The sequence below is a fragment of the Pocillopora damicornis genome, chromosome 13 (genome assembly GCF_964200805.1).
Source record: "Pocillopora damicornis chromosome 13, jaPocDami1.2, whole genome shotgun sequence".
Lineage (NCBI taxonomy): Eukaryota > Metazoa > Cnidaria > Anthozoa > Scleractinia > Pocilloporidae > Pocillopora > Pocillopora damicornis.
The window spans coordinates 5,535,835-5,562,634 of record NC_142682.1 but is presented as its reverse complement, the minus strand read 5'-3'; the positions used below and the strand labels follow the sequence as shown (position 1 = coordinate 5,562,634).

Below are 26,800 nucleotides of genomic sequence, written 5' to 3'. Positions count from 1 at the left end.
GTTTGAATGCAAGATTTTTAATGAAAAAAAAAAACAAAACAAAAAACACTTCAAGCACAATGTAATTGTTTTATTATGTTTGTTATCTTTATCCACTGATCAAATTTTGAATAGAGGGAGAGTGAAAGGCACCCACTGAAAACAGGAGGCGAGACACTTTCAATTGGCATTTATCGTTTCATATTTACTTTTCAACATGGACCTTACGCCTTGTGCCGTGAACGAATAACAGTGGACGGGTATAGCGCACTCCATAGAAGTAAGTGATCGCTTGAAATGGTCCAAAGTAATAAATCAAGAATCCCACGCGTGTTTATATTTCAATATTAAATTACATAAGTTAGAAACAGCGGTGAATTACATATGGTAAGGTTGCTGAACGCTTCTCGAGATAATAATCAGTCACTTCATATCTAATATCTGTCATTTATATCACACATTCCTCAAAGATTCGTTTCTTCTAAAATAAATGGTTATCACCGGCAATTCGACTGCAGTTTGTGGTTTTGTCCGGTTAGTGTGCGAGTACATAGATTACACAGCTAACTTCGATATAGTATATTGATTGTTATAAAAAAAAAAATATTTAGCACAGTGAAAAGAAAAAGTTCCTGACAAGTCTAGAAAATTGATTTAGGCAAGCTCTTTACCTATTTTCCATTAACGAAGTTTTGCTGAACGGCAAAAGAAGATATTTAATAGCAAAAGGATGTCTGCAATGGGTTGCAGCGAAAATGGTGAAGAACAAATAATTTGGAAGGAAAGAAAAAAAAAGAGAGGGAAAAGGGAATGAACTACAAGGGGAGGCCGCCAATGTTCTTATTATGAGGTACTTATTTTTTCTCTTAAAAAGATATGCAAAGTATACATTTCTTTTCACACGGAAATTGCATATCATCTTAGTCTTAACCACAATGCATACAACCGTAGCTATAGAGATAGATAACCGAGTTTTCATGATCATGGTACTGTACTCAAGACAGAAGCGCATGCATGTGGTCCTCGTTTTTCCGGCACTTTTTTATTCGTCTGTCTTGTTCCTTCAACAAGTGTTCGATCTCTAAGAACGCAAAAGGAAGATTAATCTATCAAAGTAGTAAAATTTGACACATCATTAGAGTATTTTCTCAGGCACGCCATTGGTTCAAAACTACAATGAGACCAAACAGGCCCCTTGCTGAAGCAGAGGAATATGCGCTGACATTCCCCGATTTTAAAGAAATTGCGTTTGATATGAAGTCTTTCTGTAAAAGTTGCTCAAAGCCAAGGACACTTTTCGCTACTGTTAAAGGAGAAGCATGTTGGTTTGTTCCTATTAGTCACTTTAAAAAGTCAACATACTCTTGCGACAGTGCGGTGTTTGTAAACGTTCTGTAAAGGGCAATGGTTTGCGGAGCTCAAGGCCTCATAATTTCCAGCAAACGAGGAAGCAATCGTGCCGCAGCGCTAATAATGACGACCTACTCTCTCCATGGACAAACATCGAAGCACATTCACACGTCACACGAAGGTGCTCAACGTTAATAAACTTCACAGAGAAAAAGTAAAGACCAACAATCAAACAAACGGTAATGGGCGCGACGTTGGAAAATTGGTGGAAAAGTTTCTTTCCTGCATCCCGACGGCTGAAATGAGCCGATTACGAATTACAAAATTAAAGCTACCATACTGATAACTAACAGAGATTTTTCTCTGTTTGTTGTTTCTATCACTTTCGTCGAGCGAGCCTTACGAACAATGGGTCATAATGAATGATACAGTTCACTCTTGTTATGTTTCCTCCAGGAAAGTTAAGAAGAATTAACGTTCGGGAAATTTTAACCCAACATATTTTCGAATGAAGAGTGTTTTATGAAGTCATTTATGTTACAACTGACCTCTGTTTTTCTTGGTAAGTTGCTCCCCAGTTTGTGCAAGCGATTTCAAGATCATCTCGGCACGACTGTACACAGGTTCACCATCTGATGACTTTTTCCTCGCAGGTTCTTCTGCTGCAAAGTTCGTTGAAAATAATGTAGAGAACAAAGAAAACAAAGAAAGAAAGAAAGAAATGGAAGCAAAATCAAACAAACAAAAATGGAGAAAATAGTGCGAAAAGAGGACTGTTGAGGTTTGGTGCTGTCAGATTTTCGCAAACCAGGACGAGGTGGAGTAGCAATTTAGTAAGCGACAAAAATAGGTCATTCAAACTAGAACTTACTCTCGAATTACAAGCATGCTAATTTGTGCCATGTGGTATGTAAACCATGTAATTTTACATCGATTTGTTCCAGCCATTGTCTGCTCTTTCATGAAAAGCAAGGTAGCATCACTTCGACGCGCAAACATAGACAAGTCAAGATTCAGTATAAACGGGTCTAAGTAGGCTTTTATAGATCGCCACATATTTAGACTAAATATACCAACAAGCATATCACCTGCTGTTAAGATTCTGTCACTCTCTTTCCTTGAAATGAAATCTCCTCGTTTTTGGGGCTCATACTTACGTCGGGCAGACTCTGAATCAAGATTTCGTCTTCCTTCGTTTTCGCTTAAGGGCAAATAGCGCGACATGCCGTTTGGTAACGGCGCCAAACCAGACATTTCATTTGAAGTTGACTGATTACTTGTAACTGACAATGCGCTCGACTTTGGCTTCCAATAACGAGCCGCGTTCAGGATGTCACGTGAGATAACAGTGTCCACAGTGGAAGTTGATCGGTCCATTAAAAGAGAGGTGACATCTGAGTGGTCACTGCGAATCGACGACGACGACAATGAAAGGGGCCTGTCAAATGTTTGTGAACGTTCGCTGACTGCATCACTGGATGCAGTATCAACCCTCTTTGGAGACGAACTGTGCAGCGGAATTGCAAAGTCGTTGACATCGTCGCTGACCTCGTCGAAATCGCATCTGCTGCTGACTTTCGAATTCAGATCTGTTGATACAGATGAACCTTCTTCTCTGTTGATTTCCTGCCTGTGCCTTCGGGAAATAAAGGGCTTAGAACGAAGATGCCCCTTCTGGGTTGCGCCACGAACTTTCCTGTCACCGTTTCTTGTTTGGCCTTGCTTTTCATCCTCACTTGAAGGACCAGAATTTTTCTTGTCAGAGGTTGTCTCGCCGACAGCACGCTGCTGCTCACTTTTTCCCACATATGGTTCGTCAGGACGCACGGGGCAGTCGTCCAACAGCGCTCGCTCAGCAAGAGAACCCTGTGACGCAGACGGAGCATTCGGAGTCTTGGCCGGAGTCGCAGTTTGGGTGACGTGCGCTTGGAAACTTGAGATCAAGCTCCGCACTTCATGTAGTAACGTTTTCAGGTCATCTGTAACTTCATCGTTTTTCTTCGACGAGGCTTCACTTGTCTACGGATGCAAATATGAATTCGAATGGCTCAAGAAACTATCATATTTTAATCTTACGTCACAAGTCTCACAACAAACAAAGTACAAAGTAAAGAACTTTCGCTTAACCTCTCGAGAGGGCCCACTTTGCATCAGCTGCCCATTCTCCGATTCTGCCACTTCAGACTGAGAGCCCTGGGAAAGCGGTAGAGGTGTTGGGAAATGCTGAGGAATACCAGTCTTCTGAGTTAAGAGAACATTGGTGTAATTTGCTGGAGTGGTTAGCGGGGGCCACCTTCAGTAGGCAAATAGAAATTAACAAAATAAATTGGGGAGTAGAATTTTCTCTCCACCAAGGAGCAGCGCTTCAAGATTAATTTTTCAAAAAGTGGCCTTTTGGCGACCTTCAACCGTAAAATGGTTGCCAAAATAAACATTTTGGTCATCTTTTTTAACCTGTTTGTCACCAAATGGCCACTTTTGTCAAAATTTTATTTCGCGAACTATATTTTTCACTCGCATAGCGACCAAGATGGTCGCAGCTTAGAGGGCTGAGGATTATAGACAGGTACTAGCGAATTGTCAGAGAAGCCTGATGACATGCTGAGGGGTAACCTTACGATGGACAGGTATCCACGGAGGAGCAGTAAGGGGCCTGGTCGCCTCATATAATAGGAACCGGGATAAGCTCTGGCTGGCTGGGTGGGTGGTGTTGGTGTGCAAAGGGAAAAAAATCGCGAGGATAGGTCACAAAACTTGTTTTTGGTTAAGTAGATTAAAATACGTCCAGGTTTTTGTTTTCATTATTACAATTCTAAGTTTTCAAGGATTGTTAACCGAAGGAAATTTAACGAAGGATATAAAAGTGATAAACAAATAAACTTAACCTTGTTGATGTTGATCAGTATCGACCAATCGACAGTCCTACTAACTTACCAATTCTAAGTTTTCAAGGATTGTTAACCGAAGGAAATTTAACGAAGGATATAAAAGTGATAAACAAATAAACTTAACCTTGTTGATGTTGATCAGTATCGACCAATCGACAGTCCTACTAACTTACCTGCCGACCGATAATGATTGTTTCATTACCAACTCCTTTTCCAAATATATTTGCACCCATTGGAAAAACTCAGTTTTATGTGTAAAGAACTTTAGCTTTCATTTTCGGTACGGAGACTTTTCCTTACGCTAAAATTAATAACGACTAGCAGCAATAATCAATAGCAATAAATGAACGTTGACTTAAAGCTTATTTTTCGATCGATCATTGATGACGAACATACATCTGTGGATGGTAGTCTCTGTTCATGTTGCTATCAATTATTGACTTCAACCCTGTAACCAGGTGGACTGACTGGTTTTTAATTTCTCCTTACTTCCCCTGAATCACGCCTTAAGGTCACGAGAATAAATGGTCAACAACTAAAAAAGCGCCTTATTGTTAAGCAAAAGCTCCTTGTCAGTACCTGACGAAATATGTACAGAAGAGTAAGAAGAATGTGCATACTGATGTTAGGGTATAAAGGGTTAAAGAATGGTGAATTCGAAAAGTTACACCGTAGGAAGTGTAAGAAGAATTGTTCACTGTGTCTAGCGGTGCAGGATGACCTTAACATGAGTTTTGGGGTATTTGTGTCATTAGAAAGCTTACTTACTTCCAAAAATCATCTCGAAAATGGACTAATAGGCATGTAGTAATCAGGCAGTAGAAAAAAATAATTGAAATATTCACCTAAAACCAGTGTTTAGTTTTGTCAACAGTTCAACTAGCGTTGCAGCTTCTGGTCTGACAGTCATGGGTGCCTTGGATGTCCGCTCAAGTTCCTAGAAGACAACATCGAAATTGTAGATAATGTAAAGTTACTTCTACATACCCAACAGTGCAAACGGACATGTCATACTCTGGTGTTGTGCACGATGATGGTATACCTTTATCTCAAGTGAGTGCTTCAGTTTAAGTCTTGCCATCTCTTGTTCCATCTTCTCGATGATACCCTGCGAGTCTGCATGCTTGAGAGCTGCCTGTGAGGGAGGTATGACGATGTACATTAGGAATAAGAGACTCGATTACTGAAAAACGTATTGCCTCCTCAGCGGATGAGCGATTTCTGGGATGGAGGGGATAGAACCCCACCGTTATTTTCCCTACAATTTGAGGGGCACCGAATTAGGCTATAAACGATTCCTATTTTGCACTGAAATAAACACAAACTCAAACACGAACTTCCTTCGTATTTAGCTTTGTCAGTTTGCCTTAATCCTCATCGTTATTCTATCTTATTTTTAATGTCCAATGATGTCAACATTTAAATAGTATTAATAAATAGTATTAAATAGTATTTAAATTATCATCTGTAATCGCCTAAATTATGCCTTTAAAAAACAGTCGTTGACAATTAATACCTTTTCAAGGGCCTGCTCCATGTGGTTGACTTGTTTTTTATACTCATCTTTCTGTTCTCGGACCTTCCGCAGCTCGAATTCCAACTGGTCTCGGCGACCTGCCAGTTTTTCTGACGTTTCTGATAATTCACTGCTTTTCCTTTCATAATAACGCGCGTCCTAAAAACCAAACGAATACCACAAAAGCATTTGATTTACGGTCGTTTCGATACAGGTTGATTCAATACAAACTGAAGTCGATTCGATTCATTGATAAAGTCGCCATTTAATAAACGTAGAACGTCATTTCGATACAAACTAGTGAAGTCCTACGCCAATCTCTTCTCGCAGCAAGGTATATCCCCGAAAAATTCAGTGCCGTCTTAACATCTTAAACTCCTTTTATTGGACTGGCAGACTGTTGAAAATATCCAATTACACCTTCACTGGTTGGTATCGAAATAACTGAAGTTGTATCGTATCGACTTGTATCGAAAAGGCGGACTGCAATCATTTAAAAGAGTGGCGCTTTCTGTTTGGACATAATGTAAATTTAAACCGGTTGAAAGGCAAATTGAAACGCTATTTGAATGATGATTTTCTTCTCAATGTTGAAAACGTAGAGTCATTCAGAAGAAGGACAGAGGCCAAAACGATGAATGTATGGGTAGCTGAGAGGTAGCAAGATAAAGGAGCTTTGACTAGATCACGAACATTTTGCCGGATCAAATTTTCGAAAACTCGCTCTGCAGATTACAGAGAAACCGAAGACAGGTTGCCCTAATTTTTTAAATTTTTTGAGCATGCTGCATAATTTTATGCGAGGGGTTAACCTTTGGCCCGTAAGACTGACTAGCAAATAATTTCTCCTCACAATATCATCCCCGCATCACACATTAAGGTCACAAGAATGTAGGAAATGATTATCAACTAAAAAATCTCTTGATTGTTAAACAAATTCTCCTTGTCAACTGCTTGTGAAATGTATAGAGGACAGTAAGAATATGTATACTGATATTAGTGTAAAAGGTTAGGACCCGGCTCTACATCGTGATACACAAGCAAAGTGCAATTTACCTTGGAGACGTTATTGAGACTTTCTGTTAACCAGTGAATTCTACAAAACAAGAAGAAAAACAGTAGATTTGATTGTGTTTTTTTAGTCGAACTAACCAGAGAAAAAGTAGAATGTTAAATAGAATCACATTGCGGATAACTAACTTGTTTTGCATAGCGTCAAGTTCTCCACGCTTGGCAGTTACCTCCTCTTGCATAGCATTTGCCACTCGTACAGCTTTTAAAACAAACAGAAGGCAAAACTTCTCAGTCTTTGAAGTAGGCGTACTTTAAATTAAAGAAACTGCTTCAACTTGTGTTGTATGACAATGCACACTTCGCACTTCTCACCCCGACTTATATTTCACGGTTATCACGGTAGTTGGAACCAAAATTTCCCGATCAGTGTCTGAGCAACTGCGTACCTACCTTCACCCTACGCTAACAACTAACAACGGACAGCAAGTGGGTTAGGGGAAGGGTAGGTTCGCAGTCCCCCGACACTGACATTGATCCAAATTTGACAAAGAATTGAACAAATTTTACTGGGATTACATGTATATGGTTATCACCCCACGCGGAATTTTAAGAAGAGACGAGAATTTCCATGGAGATTTAAGCTGTAAAGCAGCATTTAGTTCTCAAATAGTTACATAGCAACTTGAAAGACGAACCGGATCACGGGTTATTTCGAAGAAACTTCCTATTACTTCGGAAATTCCTCAACACCGTCATCCGTTGTCCCAAGATACAAGGCGTTCAAACTGTGCTATGCAGCTATACTCACCTTTCCCACTCATATCACCTTTCGTTTTCAGAAGCTTTCGCGTTAAAGCTAAGTCCTGCTCAGAACCTTGGGAGGTAAACATAGGGAAAGCATACTTATAAATAACACAGTCAATCAAACATATTTCTCAGTTCTCTCTCTTTCATTCTATACATTAGTTATATGTTAAAATACAAGTTTGAATTGGTACTTTGTTATCCCTGTGCTCGTAAATTTAAGAGTTTAAGTCAAAATGGCTATCGGACCGACAAGCTTGAGCAGAGCTTACACAAATCTTTTCGTTCCTTTCATTCAAGCGGCAGAGGCATGAGCCATGCGAGGGCATGGGGCGAAAGGGAGCAAAAAAAGCGACGAGTGCGGAGGGGATGGGAGAAGGAGAAGGAGAAGGAGAAGGGGGGGGGGGGGGGAAACCCTGATATCGAGCCAAGAAATTTAACTGCAGGCCTTCATTATAAGTGTTGCAAGACACGCGTTTCTCCACAATGTAGGCGAAGAAACGAATATCACCTCTGAATCAAACACTGAGGTCATGAAAATGAAGGAAATGATCACCAATTATAGAAGGTCTTGATTGTTAAACAAATTCTCCTTGCCGGCACCCTAGTAAATGTACAGAGAATAGTATGGAGAATTATGAATCTTGTACTAAAATCAAGGTATAAAGGGTTAAAGCTACTATCGTCACCTTTTAATCGAGATAACAATTTGGTGATCTCCTTCTCGCGCTCTCCATGTTGTCCTTCGATCAGTGAACTCAATGAACTGTTTTCCTCTTTCAACTTTGCCACTTCAATTTGCCGCAATTTCAACTCCGCCATGATGTTACTTCGGTCCTCCATTAGAGCGTTTAACTCCTCTTGCTTAATATTCAAACTATTTGTTAAAGAGTTCCTTTCCTCTTCCAGTTCCTTGACACGTTTGTCCTTTGACCTCAATTTTTTTGCTAAGATTTCGCGATGACTCTTCATTTCTTCCACCTCGCTAATTCTGTCCTCCAGCGTTCGAATCAGTTGCTCCCTCTCACGTTGTAGCGAGTCACCCGTTTGACTGTTTCTTTCAATAATTTCAGCAAGGTTTGTTCCTTGCACTTGAAAATTCTCTATGGTCCTCTCTCTTTCCTTGAGTTGAGTTTGAAGTTTACTAACACAGTTCTCCGCTTCGGAGAGATCCTTTGATTTTACCTCTAAAGTTCTACCCAATTCTTCAACTTCTCTACGCAGATTATCATTTTCGTCGTGTCTTTTTTCAAGTTCCGCAGCTAAACGAATTTTTTCCTCTCTCATAAGGTTCATTTCCTTAGTTTTCAAATCTAGATCATCTTTCAATTTAATATTGTCTTCTCGCTGCTTCGATAAATCTAATTTTTTGCCTTCTAAATCAGCTGTCAAGGTGGAAATACCCTGATTGGATTTCGTAAGCTCGTTTAATATACCATCCAGGCGAGCGTTCGCCTTCTCTCTTTCTTGATTAATTGCTCTTTCGACTTCACTTTCTCGAAGTTTAGCACTCTCTTCGCGAATGTCTTTCATTAGTTTATCTTTTTCACTTATATCAGTTCTTAAACTATTGGCTTCTTCACGGCACGTTTCCCGAAGAACCGTTAATTCTTTGCTGAGATCTTCGTTCTTCGCTTCTGTTTCTTGTCGAAGTTTCTCTGCAGCTCTAAGCTTCTCGTTCACAAAAATAACATTTGCTTGCTCTTGCGAAACACGCTCCAGTAAGTTCTGTTTCTCTTCTTTCACAACTTGAAGTTCAGCTGTCAATTCCCGAACAGTGGATTCAAATTCTTTGTTCTAAAGGGATGAAAATAATCCACTTTTACGAACAAGAATAAAGTTTTTTTCTCGAAAGTTTTGAGGTTTGAAATATTTTGTATTAAAGGTAACAGTACTGTGAAACAATGACAATTCCACGGCGGGGGGCCTTCGCTTAATTTTGAAACGTTACTCAGGCTCATTTCCAGTTATTGATTTTACAAAGGGTTCAAGGAGTGATTCAAATTATTCAAAACCCCTCACACCACGCAATCATTCGGCTCGACCTCCCGTTCGTGCCGAAGTTAGAGCGCATTGCAGTTTGTTGACTTATGCCAGTAATTTAATGCTGAAGTTTTATCATAATCTGATAAAAATTCAGTCATTTTCATGCATATAAAAACATTACGACCCCCGGTTACATAAGTCTCGTATTCATGAACTACATGATGTCTGGAGATTACTCTTATCCAAGATAGTTCAAAAAGTACACTATAGTTGAAAGTATTGATATTAATAACATACATACCTTTGTTTCTAATTGCAGTGAGGTTTCGTGACTTGATTTTTTAGTCTTTTCCAGCTCAAGATGAAGGCATTTCATTTTGTCATCCAATGCAGAAACTTCTATTTGATGTTGCCCTCTGTAAAATTAAGCATAAGAACTCAGATTGAGTATAGACCTACGAGTATTAACACCACCCACATATAAAGGACCCGGCTTTCGCAAGTAGAACAGGTACTAGAGTTACTCACCTAAGTTTATCTGTTTCTTCATGTAAACTGTCCAGCTCTCTCCTTAACTGGGCTGCTTTATTGGCTGAGGAATCTAACGCCTGCTTATGTTCCTCTTCCAGCTTCAATAGCCTAAAAAAGAGGTATTACTCTTATTTGAAATCATTACATATGTGTGGGTTGTTTTCGCTCTTGCACACCGTACAAGCCCGGGCTAACAAACTGTATATCAGTATGGTTCATACAAGTGAAAAGCGCTTTTGATACTAGCAAAGAGGAAATTACGAAGCAAGCGAAGAAAAACAAAATGGCATCCCGTTTCAACAACGGATACCTATGTTACAAAAACACCACATGAAGAAAGGGCAATCGGAAGTTTGAAAAATCTGCAGGAAATTTAAACTGAAATCGCTGGCCGTACTTTCTCACCTGGCTTTGTAATCCATTTGCAATTCATCTTGTGTGGCATCAATACGTTCTTTGCTGCTTCTCAGATCTGTCTCGACCTGCAGAATATACAGTCCACACAAACATTACATACTCATTGAACGAGATTGAGCGAGATACCGCGATTTTTTAGCGCACAAAAGATCACGAACCCAAATTGATAATTGCAGTTGATCTTTGAGATATAAAGACAATTCAGGTTTTCGTATGAGGTAACCCACTCACTAAGACAATCGTGTGTTCTTTTGCCTTGTCCTTTTATTAAGCGATTACAAAGTTTGTCGGTCACAAACATTATCAGAAAATCACTGTCTGCCATCTAAGGGAAGATTATTGAGATTGAGTGGAATAATTATGCTAAAGAACAATATCAGACGACATTAAGCACGTGAAGAACAGCATGCATTTCGAGGCAGTTAATTGCAGTTTACAACATGTACGTGGTGGACTCTCGACTTACAAAAAGCGGGCCCATTAGAACAATGTCAGTATCTTAGCAACTTCGTACCTAGATGTACATGTACCATGCCTCCAATCCATATTAAATGCGCCTTGATATCAATCAACAGTTGTTAGGTTGAAGGAGGGGGGGTTGGGTAGATGCACAATTACCCAGATATTGGCGTTGATTCAGCGATTAATTTTCACTAACATTGTTTAATACAATTGAGTAATTTTCTTTGGCGTTAAAACAAACCATGGTAGGTCAATAATCATACAGTACAATGGCGGATCCAGACCTTGTGCTAAGGAGGGGGGAGCTGTTTTTTGTTGTTTGCTTCGCCGGCTTTTCATCCTTCTGCGATTTTTAATTATTTTTTTAACCCAAAATAAGGAGCGCCTTGATTCGCCACTGCTGTAGCATAATGTTGCGTAAAATCTGAGCGTGCCATCTCCCTTACCCTTTCTAACTTTGACTGCAGCGTTTTCTTCTCGTTATCATCATCAAAGAGACACTTTTGAAGGATTTCTACTAAAGCATCCCCGATCTGGCCGATAGCCACGTTGTTCTCCAATGCACTGGTAACTAGTCCTGAGCGGAATCTCTTCCTTTCTTCTTCCAGTAATATTCGTTTCACTTTGTCCAAGAAAACTTTATGCTCTGCCAGCTCGACTTCAAGCTGTCTTTTATCAGATTCCATCTTAGTTAAAGTCTGAAATATAACGAAGCAAGTTTAATACACTTGTTCTAGAGCAACGTAACTATATTGTTGATCTTGGTACTTTTTTTGGGCGCAAAACGCTTTAGGACACAAACAGATACCAAACTGTCTTAACCGCAAAATTATTTTTTTCGAAAACATCTTATCGACTCCGTTGAATTTCAAACTTTGGCGCGAAAATTTGCTGAACGGTTGTTCAATCCTTTAAAATATCAAGCAGACAAGTGATGAGAATAAAGAAAAAATATCAATGGGGGCGGGGGGGGGGGAAGCTCGTAGTATCCAAGTTTTTTTGGAAGAAAGTTCAGATGTCTGGCTACCAAACATATCATGTTTGCTCCTTAAGAGAACAAGTTTCTCCGTTACTAGACCATGTATATTTCGGAGAAAACGAAGGTATTTTAAGCATGTCCATCAAACTTCCATTCAAGGTAAAAAACAATCAAGGACAACTTCATTTGTTCTCAAAGTTCAGCGGGCCCTCTTGGTGCGAGTGCCTCGTAAAATTGTGTTTACGCACGAGGGCGCATGAGAGTAGAGAAGAAAATCCAATGAGATTTTTTCCGACAGAAACTATTTAAAAGTGATTCTTATGTACCTCATCCTTTGCATCAATAGCCTGCTGTTGTTTCCTCAGTCCAGCCTCCAATTGGTGAATCAACTGCAACTGACCCGAAGCCTCACTTTCCCTGTAATTACCGAAGACACAAGAATTACAAGTATAGGGCAATTTTCAGTTGAGTGTCGAACGTAATCTGGGATTGCTTTGGTTTACCTAACTAATCTATGAAAGAAAACCTGTGCCATCCTCTCAGCCAATCAGATGTAAAACTAAAAACAATCGCAGCTTAGTCACTCGCGTTTTCCTTTGCTTCAATGTTAACCTTCGCTCTATGCTTTTTGACGTTCAATTAAAAACTGCTCTACAGTATAGGAGTGAAGATTCTGGGCTCACTTTCCCACAAGGGTACGAGGCACAGCGAGTATTGACACGAGAGACATTTGAGTAACAATTTTTGAATTTGACTTGAAATACGCTCCAAAGTTGTTGCATCCCATTCCCATCCCACCCCATCACAGTTTATCATCCTTCAAATATTTTGTAACGCGCGTGAAAAAATGTTCACGAACAGCTTATTGTTTGCTGCGTGCGATGTTTTTTTTTAAGTGTTCTCTGGTGCGACTTTATTAAAAAACACATATTTCCCTTCCTACTGTAACGATCAGAAAACGCTCTCTCATCTTGAATTAAATTTATACGAAGAGTTGTCGTGGTGGACGTAAGGTTTGAAAATTGGGGAAAATCACTTGGGTTATATCGTCAGCCTTCGACGCTATCTTCTGTTTTAGCATATACACAAACATCGGCATTTATCATATCGCTCATTCGCTATGATAGGTCGATTTCGTGCGCTTTATTTTCCTGCATGGCCCACTAAATTCAAGAGTTGGTTTAAATTGATTATTTCCTTACAATTTGAATCCAAAGTTATGATAATCAATATCTTATTAACCTCGTTTTCTCGGTTCGTACTGAAAGTAATGGAACTTTTTTTTTGCTCAGTTAAAAAGAATAAAAAAAATTAGACAAGTCTGTAACTTACGACCGAAAACTCCTTCAGTAAGAGTTGTGTACTATCAGATGTAAATAAAGTTACACTAAAGTTGATCTAACTTTCATTGATCCGAGAACATAGCTAAATTGCAAATTCTGAGCGACAACCTACACTGTTCTTGTACAAAATGAACTTACCTAAGTGCTAACACATGATCCCTTCCTGCAATAGTTTCCTTCAGTCGATTTTCAAGTTCAACAATCACCTCTCTGTAATATGTATCTTGTTTTGCGCAAAGCTCTGTGGTCTGTACAAAAAAAAAAGTGCAAATAAAATCCCATAAGTAATATGGCACAGATTCAGCTATACAGGTCTAGATTAACCCAACCAACATTGCTACTCCTTTTGTAAAAAACAATTATTTGAAAGTTACACTGAAAGCACAAATAGTAAGAACAGGTTTTGTACCCTTTTTCAGAAACAAATTTCAAGGACTTTTCAAGGGCTCAGATTTCACCTTAAAGCCCTCTATTCCAAAAATTTCAAGATCAATTCTCCTCTCAGTCTACACATATTTCCTATCATGTAAATTTTGAAACTTTACTGAGTAACTGTTAGCAGATTTCCAGGACTTTCCAGGACCTGTAGTCTTTTTCCAGGACTAAAAGATCCAGGAAAATGTTGAAATAAAATTCTAGGATTTTCAGGACCTGTAGGATCCCTGTAAGAAGCTTGGAGTAATAGTAGAAAAGAGAAATATGAATTTCAAATAAGGAGTTAGTTGAAAATAGTTCTTTCAAGCTTTTACACCTTATGATCAGAATTCATTTTCTCCTGACTTTTTGATATTCACTCCCTCACCCCACCCCTTCCTAATTTTTGTACTTTCACTCACCCCCTTGGTACAAAACCTACACATGTACATGCAAGCCTTAGGGTTAGAGGTATCTTTTGTGCTGCGATGCAAACTACACATAGCCTTTCGATTGCGGAAATGAATAACAACAAATCTACATGTAACTTTTATTTTTTTCAAAGGTTTAAAAGATTCAATATTTAATCAAAGGAAGTGGCTTTAATTGTAGCATTCAAATGGGAGTAATTACCATTTTTAGCTTCTTTTTCAATTCATCAATCTGAGCACTTGATTGTCTGATACCAAACTCTGCTCCTATGTTTGGAATACCTGAAGGATACTCTACTGTACTGCCACCTAGCTCTCCTGTTCTTAAGGGTGCACCGTAAGTAGAACTGATGCTGGAACTATGAAAAAAAAAATATGCTGTTAGATGAGAAATAACAATTCATCAATTGATTAAAAACATTTCTTTATTAGATTGACTCTCATGAGTGACCTAGCCAGAATTTCTCCTTACAATATCAATACAATATCAACCAGAAAAGTGACGTGAATGAAAAAAAATATCAATTTGGGGATAATTAGTTGATCCAACACTAAATTCTCTGACCTAACATTATAAGCATTGTATGGTTGACAGTAAGGAGAATGACAAATTTAATCTGGGAGTTAAAGGGTTTTAAAGCAGGACAATTACATCTACTTAAACCCTTTAACTTCTGAGAGTGACTGGCTTCTAATTTATTCATACAATATCACCTTTGAATCAAATATAGAGATCGTGACGAAAAAAAAGGGAAAGATGACAAATTCACAAAGCTCCTGTTTGTCGAAAAAATTATCCTTCTACCACAGGAAATGTGGAAAGAATGGTATGGAGCACATGACCTCTAGCTCTGAGTCTTTAATTCTGTCAATTGACATATTTTTATATCAGTAAACGCTTGCTTTAAAGGTTGTAGTACTTACTAATGAGTAGTAGGTAGAGGAGTTGCTGACACATTTGTTGGACGTGAAATTCTAGACAAAATCTCTCTTTCTCTTTGCTGTAAATGGAGTCATAAGATTATTAAATTTATTAAACTTATGAATGATTGATGCATGCAAAAGAAAGTCATGATCATGAAGTATTAAAAAATAATTTAGGAATTTCAACAGCGTTGCAAATCAGAGTGTGCCATAACATTTACAGTACTAAAATGCAGCCTAAAAAATTCAAAAATTTGTTTTAATCAGAATCTTCCCACTTTGAAGCAAGAAATGTATGAAATATTTTACTAACCAGTTGCTTTCTCAGTCTGTTCTGTAAGTTGTGGAACCTTATATTTTCTGCTTGGATTTATTTCCTGCACACTTTGTGCTAGGGCCATAAATTTGAGCATAAAAAATTGGTCCATAACTTACTGCATGGACCTCAAACTTGGTTTGTAAGAGGTATGCCTATTCAGTGCTATACAATTCAATAATGATATCAGTTGTATAAGGATGTGTCATAAGCTAAAACACATGCATCTCACAATTAGAATCATTTTGCCTACAGTTTTTGCCCACTAAACATGTTACATATAGGTACAGTTTATGGGTTTATGGGTTAAAAAGGTAATGAAGCATCACAGAGGATTCACTGGACTAGCAACCTTATTTCTGCAACTAAAAAAAAAATTGTAAAAATACCTCCATCTTTGCAAGATCCACTCTAAGTTGATCAACCTCGCTAGCCTTAGATATTAAGTGTCCATGAAGATCATTCATTTCACTTGACTGTAGACAAAAATTGCATTAAACTGTTGGCCAACATTGCTGGTCCTGTACTGATACATTTTAGCATCACAGGGGTTGGTTGGGGGAGAAAAATAAACTTCTGAGTGGCAGGAAGGTCAAAAGGCAGTTAGACCCCAACCACCACCACAAACAGTTCTTCTAGTTCTCCAAATATCACAGGTTTTCAACTAAGTAATTCGCATGACAAAAAATCAGCCCCTGATTTATTAGCAAAACCCCTTTTTAAGATTATCTTACACTGATGATCAGACTACACAATCAGCTGTAACTTCAAGGTTTCAGACAACTTGACCCTCATGAGTGACTACATGTATCAAGTAACTCCTCCTTACAATTAAAATATTACCTCAGAATCAAACAGAGGAGTATTGCGAGTAAACAAAATGATCCCTAACCAAAAAGCTCTTGGTTTTCAGACAAATTCTCTGTGTCAAGAAATGTATAGAGAACATCATGGAAAATATGGATACTGATGTTTGGATGCAAAGGGTTTAAAAAGAATCATGAACCTACAAAAAGTCTGTCAACTTGTCTTCCAACTTGGTTTCTGATCATACTATCAACACCATCCTGTGGCCTGCTACTTTCAGCTCCACCTGGATTGGGTGTTCTTTGAGTATCTGATGACAATAAAAATACAAAATTGCATATGTAGGCTTCTTCAATCTTCAATACAGTGATTATGAAGTAGAAATCACAAATACTTTTAAAATGACTGTAAGATAATTATGCCGACTCCAATCCCTTCAACAAAATATCTCTTAAAAATGAAAGCGGTCTTTGCAGTAATGAACTCTAATGAAAAAAATTCAGGCCTGAACGGGATTTGAACCTATGACCTTTATCAGTGAAGCGCTCTACCAACTAAATGAATGTGGATATATGAAAATCATCTATGTCCAATGCTGATTAAGAAATAGTAATATGACAGCGATCTTCGCAGTAATGAACACTATTTACATGTGTAAGTAGTAAAAAGTTACGCAATTAAATAAAACGGAAGAAGAAAACTCCTGATCGCAAATCTTTGAGACCGTACAGTTAATCTTCTGATGTACCTTGCAAGTAAACGGAGCCCCATCCGTTTCACTTACCAGTGCCATTTCTCTGAGCAGGAGCAGCTGACAAAGGCAAATGAGCGTTCGTTTCTGTCGTCGCAGATTTCACTCCGGATTTTGGCGGTCGCATCAAAGGGGAAGGTATGTCTGGAATATCAGGGAGATCGGAGCTAAGCCGATGTAAGTAAACTGTGCAACTCTCCTTTCCGGTTTGACAATCCTTTTTCTCCTCATCGTCAGAACAGGACTCTGCTGTCTCTGCTGCCGAAGTGAATGGATCAGGTGAGGTTGGAGACGGTAAATCAGCCGTAATCGAAGACGCCATTGCATTTTAGTTCGTAAAAGAACGCAAAAAACAGTTGAAATGGTGAGAGCTTGGGCAGCGTGTCCAATAATTTCCACTGAATTTTAAAACCTACACCTGGAAAACTCTTCTTACAAACTTATTGTGTTATTCAAACACTCCGTCCGCCATTTTGTAACCGTCACTTTTGAATAGCGATGAGAGACTGGTAACCACAACACTGTAACTATGTTCCAGGTCTCCAGACATCTCGTTCCCAGTGACGGAAAATTTTGAACAGTTTGGCGGAAGCTTAGAAACCAGGCTCAACTCAGTAGCCAAGCCTTCTGAATTTATGCCCAAGCCTTTTCTTGCTTGCGTGACCTTTTTCGTCAGTAGACACAAGCTCAAATTTTTAAAGCAGTAAAGAAAAAAACGTTTTGAGACCGAAAGGTAAGTAAGTAAGTATTTTAGTGTTTTACAACCTAAATTTAGTGTTTTACTGTGTAATTTTACAACGTACAGTGAATTGTCAAATTAAAAACTCGAAAAGCTTGCAGCTAAAATTTAACTCTTTATTAATAACCTTATACTTTCTTGATCTAATATCTCAATTAGCGATAACACCAGAAATCATTTGCTTTTGTGGTATATACTATGTGTAGACCTAACTTGTTGAAGTACGTTGTCATGAAATAATGCACTCTGAGCAACAATTAGTCTGATTAAAAAAAACTGAGCCAATGTTTAAATTGTTCCCTGGACTGCTTGGACATCTGAGGCAACTGATAATGCATTTTGGGAGTGGTAGAGATGCTTACTTCATGGTGGCTATGGCTGTACCTGTCCTTGAATTTGCCCTGTTGCTTGTAATAGATTTTCCATGCATTGTCTGTTACTTTTTTCAGGAAATTTTAGTGTGCAAGAAGAAAATTTTTTTACAGAAGAATCCTTTCCCTGTAACGTGTACAACTGTTGCTTACGTTTGCCATATTACTGATATTTTTATCATAACAGAATTTTCACAAAAATTATTTGACATTAAATTCTTTTACAAATACTGCAAGGTCATGCCTGCCCACCAACCCATCAAGGTGGTGTTGAAAACTGCAGTAAGGTCTACTGAATATAGTTAAGTACTGAATTTCACTCCATGACTCACAACTACAGAATATGGGGTTTTTTTATGATTGTGTACCAAACAAAAAAAATTGCTTTCTTGGCTCATTTGCATCAAGCCACCTAATATAATTCACAAAGATTATTTGATATTGGATTCTCATACAAATACTGTAAGGTCATGCCTGCCCACCAACCCATCAAGGTGGTGTTGAAAACTGCAGTTAGGTCTATTGTAAATAGTTAGATTACTGGGCCCAGTTATTCAAAAGCTGATTAGCGCTAACCTAGGGTTAAAACTTTAATCTGGGTTTCTTTATTCCTTTACTCAAAAAGCCTTTTTGGGTTAATGTCCTGTGTTCTTTTTAGAGCATCAAAGAGTCATATTTTAGACAATAAGTATTTGACCAAATTTTCTTTTAAAGCTATCAGATCTGAAATCAGATTTTACCCTAACCCTGGGTTATCTTAACCCAGCTTTGAACAACCCAGCCCTGAATTTCACTTTATGACTTACAATTACAGAATATGGGGCTTTTTTATGATTATGTACCAAACAAAAAAGAAAGCTTGCTTGGCTCATTTGGATCAAGCCACCTAATATAATGCAATCAATGTCTTGTTTTCCATATCCTGGGTCATTGCTCAGTTAGAATTGATATTTAAATCTTAAGTATAATTATTTAAATGTAACTGAATGTATTTCTTTTATTACTTTTCCACTGACTGCCAAACCAGCAAGCCTTGAGGCATTAAACAGTGAGGACTTTTAACAAGGCCCATTGTATACTTGTAGCTGCTTTGGGGGAGGGGAGTGGTAAAGTTTCAAATTTGTTTAAGAGTGTGTATCACAATAATAATAATGATAACAATGTTAATAATAATAATAATAATTATTCAATTTTTCCATCTTTTTTGACTTAGAGTAATTAGTGAAACATACCAGAATAGCCTTTTTATTAATGCAAGGCCTTAGTGGTGCACAGTTATGATATAATTTTCTCTTGTGTGAGGCATCAGTCAATTTAGGAATTATCAAGTGTAAAATTTTAAGTCAATATGGTCCAGAAACTGCTCATTTTTGTTGAGGGTTGGGATGGGAGGGGTGGAGGGATCGAAATTATTAGGTTTTCGTACCGTTTTCACTCTTTGCACCCTGAGCACTCATACACATACACTTCAGATGGATGCTCAACACAACAGCGTCAAAAAATAATCAAGCAAATAACTAAGACATGCAAATCTTCCACGGTTAATATAAATTTACCACTAGAAACAGTGAAAAGGCCTTAAAGATTTTACTCGTAGCTTCTTTAAAGGTACAACTTCCTATGATGTTCTAACAAGATTATCAAGTTGTCAAATACGTATTTTAATATGATTGATACCAATTGCTTTAGTAAGTCGAAATGAGCTTAATGTCAAGAATTAATAAGCGGATTACTACACTTGTGACGAATTTTGTGGTCCATTAGAAAAAGTACTTGGTTCAATTACGCAGTTCACCGAGAGGTTAATGTTGTTTGCCTGCTGGGATTTTTTTAACGTTGAATACATTTTCAAGACCTGTACTCGATGAGGTGCACTTCTTGCGATTGTACTGCAATCCAGCGAGTCCTTCGGAAAAACATGTCACCGAGAGCAGAGCTTGTAAGACACTATTCAGAGGCAAGTATTTCCTACGTTTGAAATTCCCTTTGGTTCCATTTGACCGTGAGTAGTTTTTAGAATTCACGAAGAAAGCGTATTTTAGCCAAAGGCAGAAGATTCATATTTGAACGGAGCGCAGCGAGATAAGGTAATATTCTTTCCCGCGAAAATCACAAAAAAAATAGGGTTATTAGATAACTTCCCATTTGTTTTTTCTCGCGCAAGTAACAACAATGTTCCCCTCCCTGTCCCCCTCCAATGGCACTTCAACCATTTGGGGGAGGTGTAAAATTGTTAACAAATCATCAGAAGGCTTGGTTACCTAATTGAGCCCGGTGTCTAAGCTCCTTCAGAAAGTGATCTCAGCAAATACGAATAAGTCCCCGCAAAAACATTCAAGAGAAAAACCTATCTTGAAGGTCTGGATGGGGTTAACTGACAACTGACAAATGGCCTAAATTTTTAGCTGACAAATCGCTGAAAATCTAATTGACAACTGGCATTTGTAATGGGCTTTTACTGACCGCTAACAAAAGACCGGATCGCCCTAAATATCCTAAAAACTGGATGTAAAATAGGGACAGTTGACTTATTTTGTCCAATAAAAGTACGTTTTTTATTACATACCAGTAAGAGTACGCAAGAGTGTCACATGTCGTTAATAATTACCGCATGGACCATCCATATCAAGGTAATGTCACATATTGGTCATATGATCTTTGATACCCAACTCGTCGACTTAAGCCATGGCTGTTAATGCTGGTATTTTAAAAGTTGTTGTAAGCTTTTATCGTATTGATTCGGAAAGGGCACATAAGCGTCACAGAAGCTGCATTCCTATTAATAATGTAAACACTGTATTGGAGCTGAAAAAGCACCTTATTTTGTTCCTTGGTCTACAGGAGTTGTCCAGTAAATCTCCATGTCTAAGTAGCTGTAATGACAGTACCCGTTCTACGAAAACGATTGTACACCCATCTGCAAACTTTAGCCGTTGAATTCGGAAACTCGAAGCTTGTCCAGGTTCGCCCTCCTTTATAAAAGCCAACTTCAATCTGTGCTGCAAGTGAAGACATTCTGTTGTGTGCAGACGATGCCCAGAGAGGAATTATACAAGTGACATTACACTGCAATGGAGTTGGCATTGCTGGTACCGGACTCAAACTCGTGACCTACCCGACTAGCATTTCGAATGTCATATCTAAGGAAGTTCTTTCACAAAGAGCTTACTTTGCAGCATTCGATCTAGACGGTGAACTTTATGTTTGCAAGCCTATAAGCTTAGAAGTTGACCCACTTCTAAAGAACAACTCGGAGTCTTGTATAGGAATCAAAAGACCTTGTGAATTTGAAGACGGGATGGCGTTCACTGACTCAGGAGATCGAGTAAATGTTCTGAGTAAAACGTTAAAACCTTGATGGGCTCTGGTTATGAAGGAGCAAGTGATGGAACGGATGAAACGTGTCCTTTTGCGCAAGTTCATGGCATCTGTTCTATGGAGAAGATTCTTTTCGTATCGGAAGTTGCTACAGGTTGCATAAACTATTATCGGGACTCAGTGGTACTGTGTCGTTCTTACAAGTCCATGGAAGTATCTGTAACAGTTTTGTTATCAGAGCCCAAAGCATAGAGAAAGCACACATCTCTTCAAGATGCCGTAGACAAAGTATCTTATGTAAATGACAATATCACAATGCGACCTCTACCATTGGAAGAGGTCAACTCGAGACTGAAAGTGCTATGAGAGAATTGTGGAGAAGTATCGTCCGTTGAGGCAAAGAGCAGTTCGGGCAAAACTACCAAGGACAAGGCAGGGGCTTTACCACCGGCCGTTTAAACGAAGAAACAAGATTCCACCAAAGTGGACTTGTTAACGGGACTGGGGAACGATTTTAACCTGGAGATCAACCAATAGGGCTCTGCAGCGACAAAGGAGCCGTTCAAGCTACTTCAGAAGGTGGGAATGTGACACATGTCATTTTTTAACGACTGTATCGCTGAAGGTGCGAACATCAGCATACTCAGAAAACGACTTCTCTGACCGAGAGGATGATTATCTTACCCCAATTACGGTTTCTAGATCCGTGCGGCCGATTTGCGCCCATTTCCGCTTGGATCTTTAAGGTACGCTTACGGTAGATATCTCTAATAGCCTTACTAAAAAGTAGACTAAAGAACATTCCATTCCGATCATTTCACCAGAGCCAATCGCAACCGACACATTGTAAAAAGGAAACATAAAACTAATATATTGTGCTAGAGGACTTTTCTCAAGTTTGTTCTTTCTTACGATCTTCTTTCCAACATCTTGACCGGCTAAGTGGTTGAAAAGGAATGTTTCAAATGCTGCGCACAGGCAGAAGAAGTTTGTGTGGAGAAGAGTTGAAACTTATTTAAACACCCTTAAAACAAAGACTGAAAGTCACTTGGAAGATCTTGGAATTATTTCATTCCAGAATTGAGAAAAAGGAAATTTTATTGTATCAATTTTCGACTTAATTCTCGAGCTCGCGCTATATGTGCCTTTTTAGCCAAAAAGAGGGTCGGAAAGTAATAATTAACTCGCCAAGTTAACTATTAACAGTCATTTAACAAACAAATGACCTTAAATCTAACTGAGAACTGATAAATGGCCAAAATTTTAATTGACAACTGACATTTGTACCCCCCCTCCCTATCCAGACCCTCTATCCTAAGGGCCTTAGCAATTTTTCCTAAGTGTGAAAAAAATGTGAATTCTTTGCTCAAGTGTTTCGCCATTTTCAATCTAAGATTTAGGTGGGTCCAACTTAAAGGATATGCTCAAACCGTGTCGATCACTAAAGATACGAAATGAATGCTTTATAACCGACAATTCGAAATTATCTATGACAGATCTTTTACGGATGTTTCTAAATGGAGAAACGGGGAATGATAAAGTGGGAATGGTGAAGGGGGAATGGTATATGGAAAATAGGAAATATCCAATTTCATTTTCCCATTCCCCTTTTGACGTCTTTATAACATCCGATCTTTTACCAATCGAAGGACAAAGAAGTCCGTTTAATGCTTCATTAATGAACTTTAAATTATTCAAAACAGGTTGTTTTATACGCTTATACAAATCGCATTAAATGCTTTCCTTCTTTATTCACTCCTAACCAGTCAAGTCAGTCAAAAAAAAAGAATTTTTTTATTTGCCAGCTAAGCTTTTTCAATCTAATCCTGTCGCAAACGCCAAGTGATTCGGACATACAAATATGTGTTACAAAATCAGGTTTTATCCCTATCATTAGCCTCTTACAACTGTAATTTAACCTCATTTCGTGTGTCATTGGAGGAAAGAGGAAGACAAACTCCAAGACTAATGAAAATACTGTAAGATTAATGTATAGTACGTACTGATATCCCAAAGTCTGGTGGAGCTCTCACAAGAAAGGTCCAAATAATTGGTTTTTTTTCTCGCAGATCCTTAAAAAAACTGGTGCCATTTACACTTATTGATTGACTAGTTAATTTTAGCCAAATTAAGTTGGGAAAGCTACTGTGATAACAAAATTAACCGAACGAATAATAAAGTAAAAAAAAAACGTAGTATTTTAGATTCTGGACAAGTTACCTGATGACATGTGTATGAACGAAGCTTAATTTAGCGCTTCGATGTGAGACGTGAAATGCCGCGGGCTTTACAGTTCTTCGCGTCAGGCAGAGTTAATATTGAGGAATAATCCCATGGGGATTATTCAACAATGTTCACAAAACCTGAAGTGAATAATTGTTTGAGTTTAACTGCGAAAGCGCTCTTGAATCCCATAGTCAAATTCGTTTTATTCTTGAAACCATTCCATTGCAATAGTTAGGATTAATCGCATCAAGATAAACCGCCAGCATCCACTCCATTCACATCTTTCTTCTAAAAAGTGTGATGCAAACCTTTATAGCATATTTTGCGCTCTTTAAAATTGTATTTTCTTCCATTGCGTTTATCAATGTATCATGTCAATGATCAAGGAATGATATATTAGCATCCTAAGTTTAATTAAAGTTCTGTTCAGCAGTAGGCAAGAGAGGTCTTTGCTTTTGGTCCTCGTACCATGGATAGAAAAATATCTTCCTGCAACACCTCAAACATTTCTCAATCAGAAGAAGAGCAGATCTCACAAACTGAGAGAAAATGGCGAATATGATCAATATGGACATTAACGCTGGGACAAATGCCAAGGCACACACCTCAAACCACTCCAGACCTTTCAGATAAGCCCCGCTCGGCCCGTCAGTCGTGATACCAAATGATAATGTAGTTGCTTTGGTCAGATTGATGATAACAACGAGAGATAAGGTCACAAGAAAAAATGTTTCAGCATCATTCGCCATGGGATGTCGACAAGGATTCTTCAAAACATGATGGAGGGTTATCAGCAAGCATGCAGCAGATAGGAAGACCATGCGTAACATGACATCTGTGACGAACGCCCCACAAGCGAGGAGAACAAATCTTCGACCAATCTTAACGCCCTCCCAGTAAAGGGTTCCGCTGTCAATATCGTTTGGCGGACGAAAAGGAGCGTGGAGTATGAGCGTAACACCTGTGTCGATGATCTGCTGGCCAGAAGACTCTTGCCCTCTCCTTTCAGCTTTCCCTTGACAAGTCAGTATATGAGAAATGGCAGTGGAATCATGCAAGCAGCAACAACTCTCCTGCTATAATGGAAGATCTGTACAGCTTGAAAGATCCCCAGTAAAGGACGACGATGAAAGGAACAAGGAAGATGACAGTATACGAAAGAATAAGATACTGCCACCATTGCAAGCATGGGACATTAGCATCGATGAATAACCACTTTCCAGATCCAATTGAGACGCAGTGCATTAGCTGAAGGGCTGTTTCTGCAAGCCTTTCGTAACCAAGCAACAACATTTCCATGACAACGGCTATATAACGGATAAAGGACGGCTTTCCTTTTCCCATATACATATTGAAGACATGATGCACAACATAGATGAGAACAAGGTTAGCCATTGTCAAAAATACTGTACCAGAAAGAAAGAGCTCTTTTGCTACAGCGGGGAGTCCTGCGAATCGAAAGTCCTTGGTTGATGGATTGAACGTGGAAGTTGCAGGCAGAGAAGAAAGTGTGAATACAACGAATTTTTATAATAAGTTCTTCTACAGAACCTACTATCAAAGTCTCAGCTGATTGGTAAAAATAAAACGTAATTTTCAAGAAGTCATTCTAGGAATGTTCACTACCACCGTTGAAGTCCGATCCTTCTCCCTGCTGATCTTCATCTGATTTCTTGAACCATAAGATTTGTTTTCCCAGGGTGCACAAGATTGGGGGCTTGGTCAGAAGATAGATAGCCAGTGTGATTGTTAGAAATATGGTCACAACCCACACAGAATAGTCGTTGCACTTGATAGACATGCGGCATTCAGTTGATAAAAGAGACACCGTCCACGGAGAGTGCCGTTTCTGTTTCCTTGGCAGCTTCTGTAGTCTATTACCGAAGTGAATGAACAATAATTTTCAGGACAAGTAATTAATTTCAGCATCGATGGATTGCCAGGTGCTACATACCCCAGAAATTTGGTTCCGCGGCAATGTTACTTATAAGACCCCCTTTTAAAGGCTGCTGTAGCCCGGATGACTCAGGCTCGCATTTGATTGGCTATCTGTGAGTCTCTTTGATTATTGACTAATCAGAATGTCTGATTTGTTACTTTCTTTGCACTGAATTAACCCTCTTCTGCACTGAATTAACTCTCTTCTGCACTGAATTACCTGAAAACTGCCAATCAGAACTGAGTAATTTTTCTATGTATATTATTAACGGTAGAAATGTCCCAATTGAACGGACTTGGAAAGACTCACCGAGAGCATATATTTGTTGTAGAACTGAAAACTTCGCTCGCCCTTACACCACGAACAAATTGTTTGAGAGAATTTAGATATTAATGAATGAAAGTTTCATATTAATTCAATTGTAACCAAATACCTCACGTTTTAACATTCTACGTACTTTTTGTGAAGGATTATAATTAATTGCAGGTGGTGTTTAGGCCGCTTGTCAACCAATTTAATGACACTTTTGCTTATAAAAATTCATTTCGAAACCAATATTTTTCTATCAACCAAAGTGATTTGAAAGAGAGAAAAGAGAGGATTCATAAGTTTTTCGCTTACAAATACTGTCCAGCCGGATAAACAAGAGATGTTTATGAAAAATGGAAACGAAGGTAGGGATGTACTCGGCGACTCACGAAAGCGTTACCGTTGCCCGTGGGCAGAGATAGTAAAATAGGACCGCACAAAGAACCAATCAGATCACAGGATTCGTTACCGTGCTCTCAAAGAAAAAAAAAAAGTTATTAACAGTGTTATAGCATGCCGCGGAGACTATCAAAATGATTCAACCGATGCCATCTTGCTTGTCTATAACCGACGGGTTATCGAACAACTTGCACTTGAGATAATATGTGGGACTGATTTATTGTCTCAGTTTTGCTTCCGGTCACCGAATTCAGCTGAAACCAACTCGTGCACACTTTAAAGGTGGAAAAGTTTGCACAAATTACATCTTAAACTGCTCAAATAACAAAAAGTCTTATTCGGTTGGTGACAGTAATGAGAAGGCAACAATCGAACGTGAAAGATCTTTCGATAAAAAAAAAAATTAACCCGTGAGTTGCAAGTTGAACAGAACGACCGGATGTATCACAAAACTCTTGAAAGTTGTTCTGTTCGTTGAAATGATTATATGAAAGATTATCGTCTACGATTTTAATTTTGTTCGGACGTTTTGTGCTAAAATGTCTCCTGCAGAGGAATTATTCGGTAACTCAGTGAGGGGTCTGAAT

At 38.6% G+C, this 26,800-nt stretch overlaps 1 protein-coding gene and 1 long non-coding RNA gene across 3 annotated transcripts; one reads left to right on the top strand and one right to left on the bottom strand.

Moving 5' to 3' along the window:
* Positions 1–7: 7 nt before the first annotated feature.
* On the bottom strand, positions 8–17,409 carry LOC113677385 (uncharacterized). Of its 2 annotated transcripts, none has more exons than XM_027194201.2 (22): positions 16,946–17,409; positions 16,365–16,471; positions 15,744–15,830; positions 15,039–15,115; positions 14,317–14,473; positions 13,408–13,517; positions 12,253–12,343; positions 11,394–11,645; positions 10,474–10,550; positions 10,066–10,176; positions 9,839–9,953; positions 8,241–9,348; positions 7,556–7,621; positions 6,934–7,006; positions 6,790–6,829; positions 5,734–5,892; positions 5,260–5,352; positions 5,063–5,154; positions 3,457–3,622; positions 2,418–3,348; positions 1,878–1,991; positions 8–1,060 (listed from the first exon to the last, which is right to left on the bottom strand). In XM_027194201.2, the coding sequence occupies exons 1-22, from the start codon at positions 17,232–17,234 to the stop codon at positions 975–977; spliced, it is 4,401 nt and encodes a 1,466-aa protein (XP_027050002.2). In that variant the 5' UTR covers positions 17,235–17,409; the 3' UTR covers positions 8–974. The 2 variants fall into 2 exon arrangements, with proteins under 2 accessions (XP_027050002.2, XP_089049049.1); XM_089192923.1 differs by having other exon boundaries at positions 2,487–3,348.
* Positions 17,410–17,550: 141 nt separating this feature from the next.
* On the top strand, positions 17,551–22,232 carry LOC149035130 (uncharacterized). Its single transcript, XR_016182331.1, has 2 exons — positions 17,551–17,645; positions 18,101–22,232. It is a non-coding gene; the product is annotated as an uncharacterized LOC149035130 (long non-coding RNA).
* Positions 22,233–26,800: the final 4,568 nt, after the last annotated feature.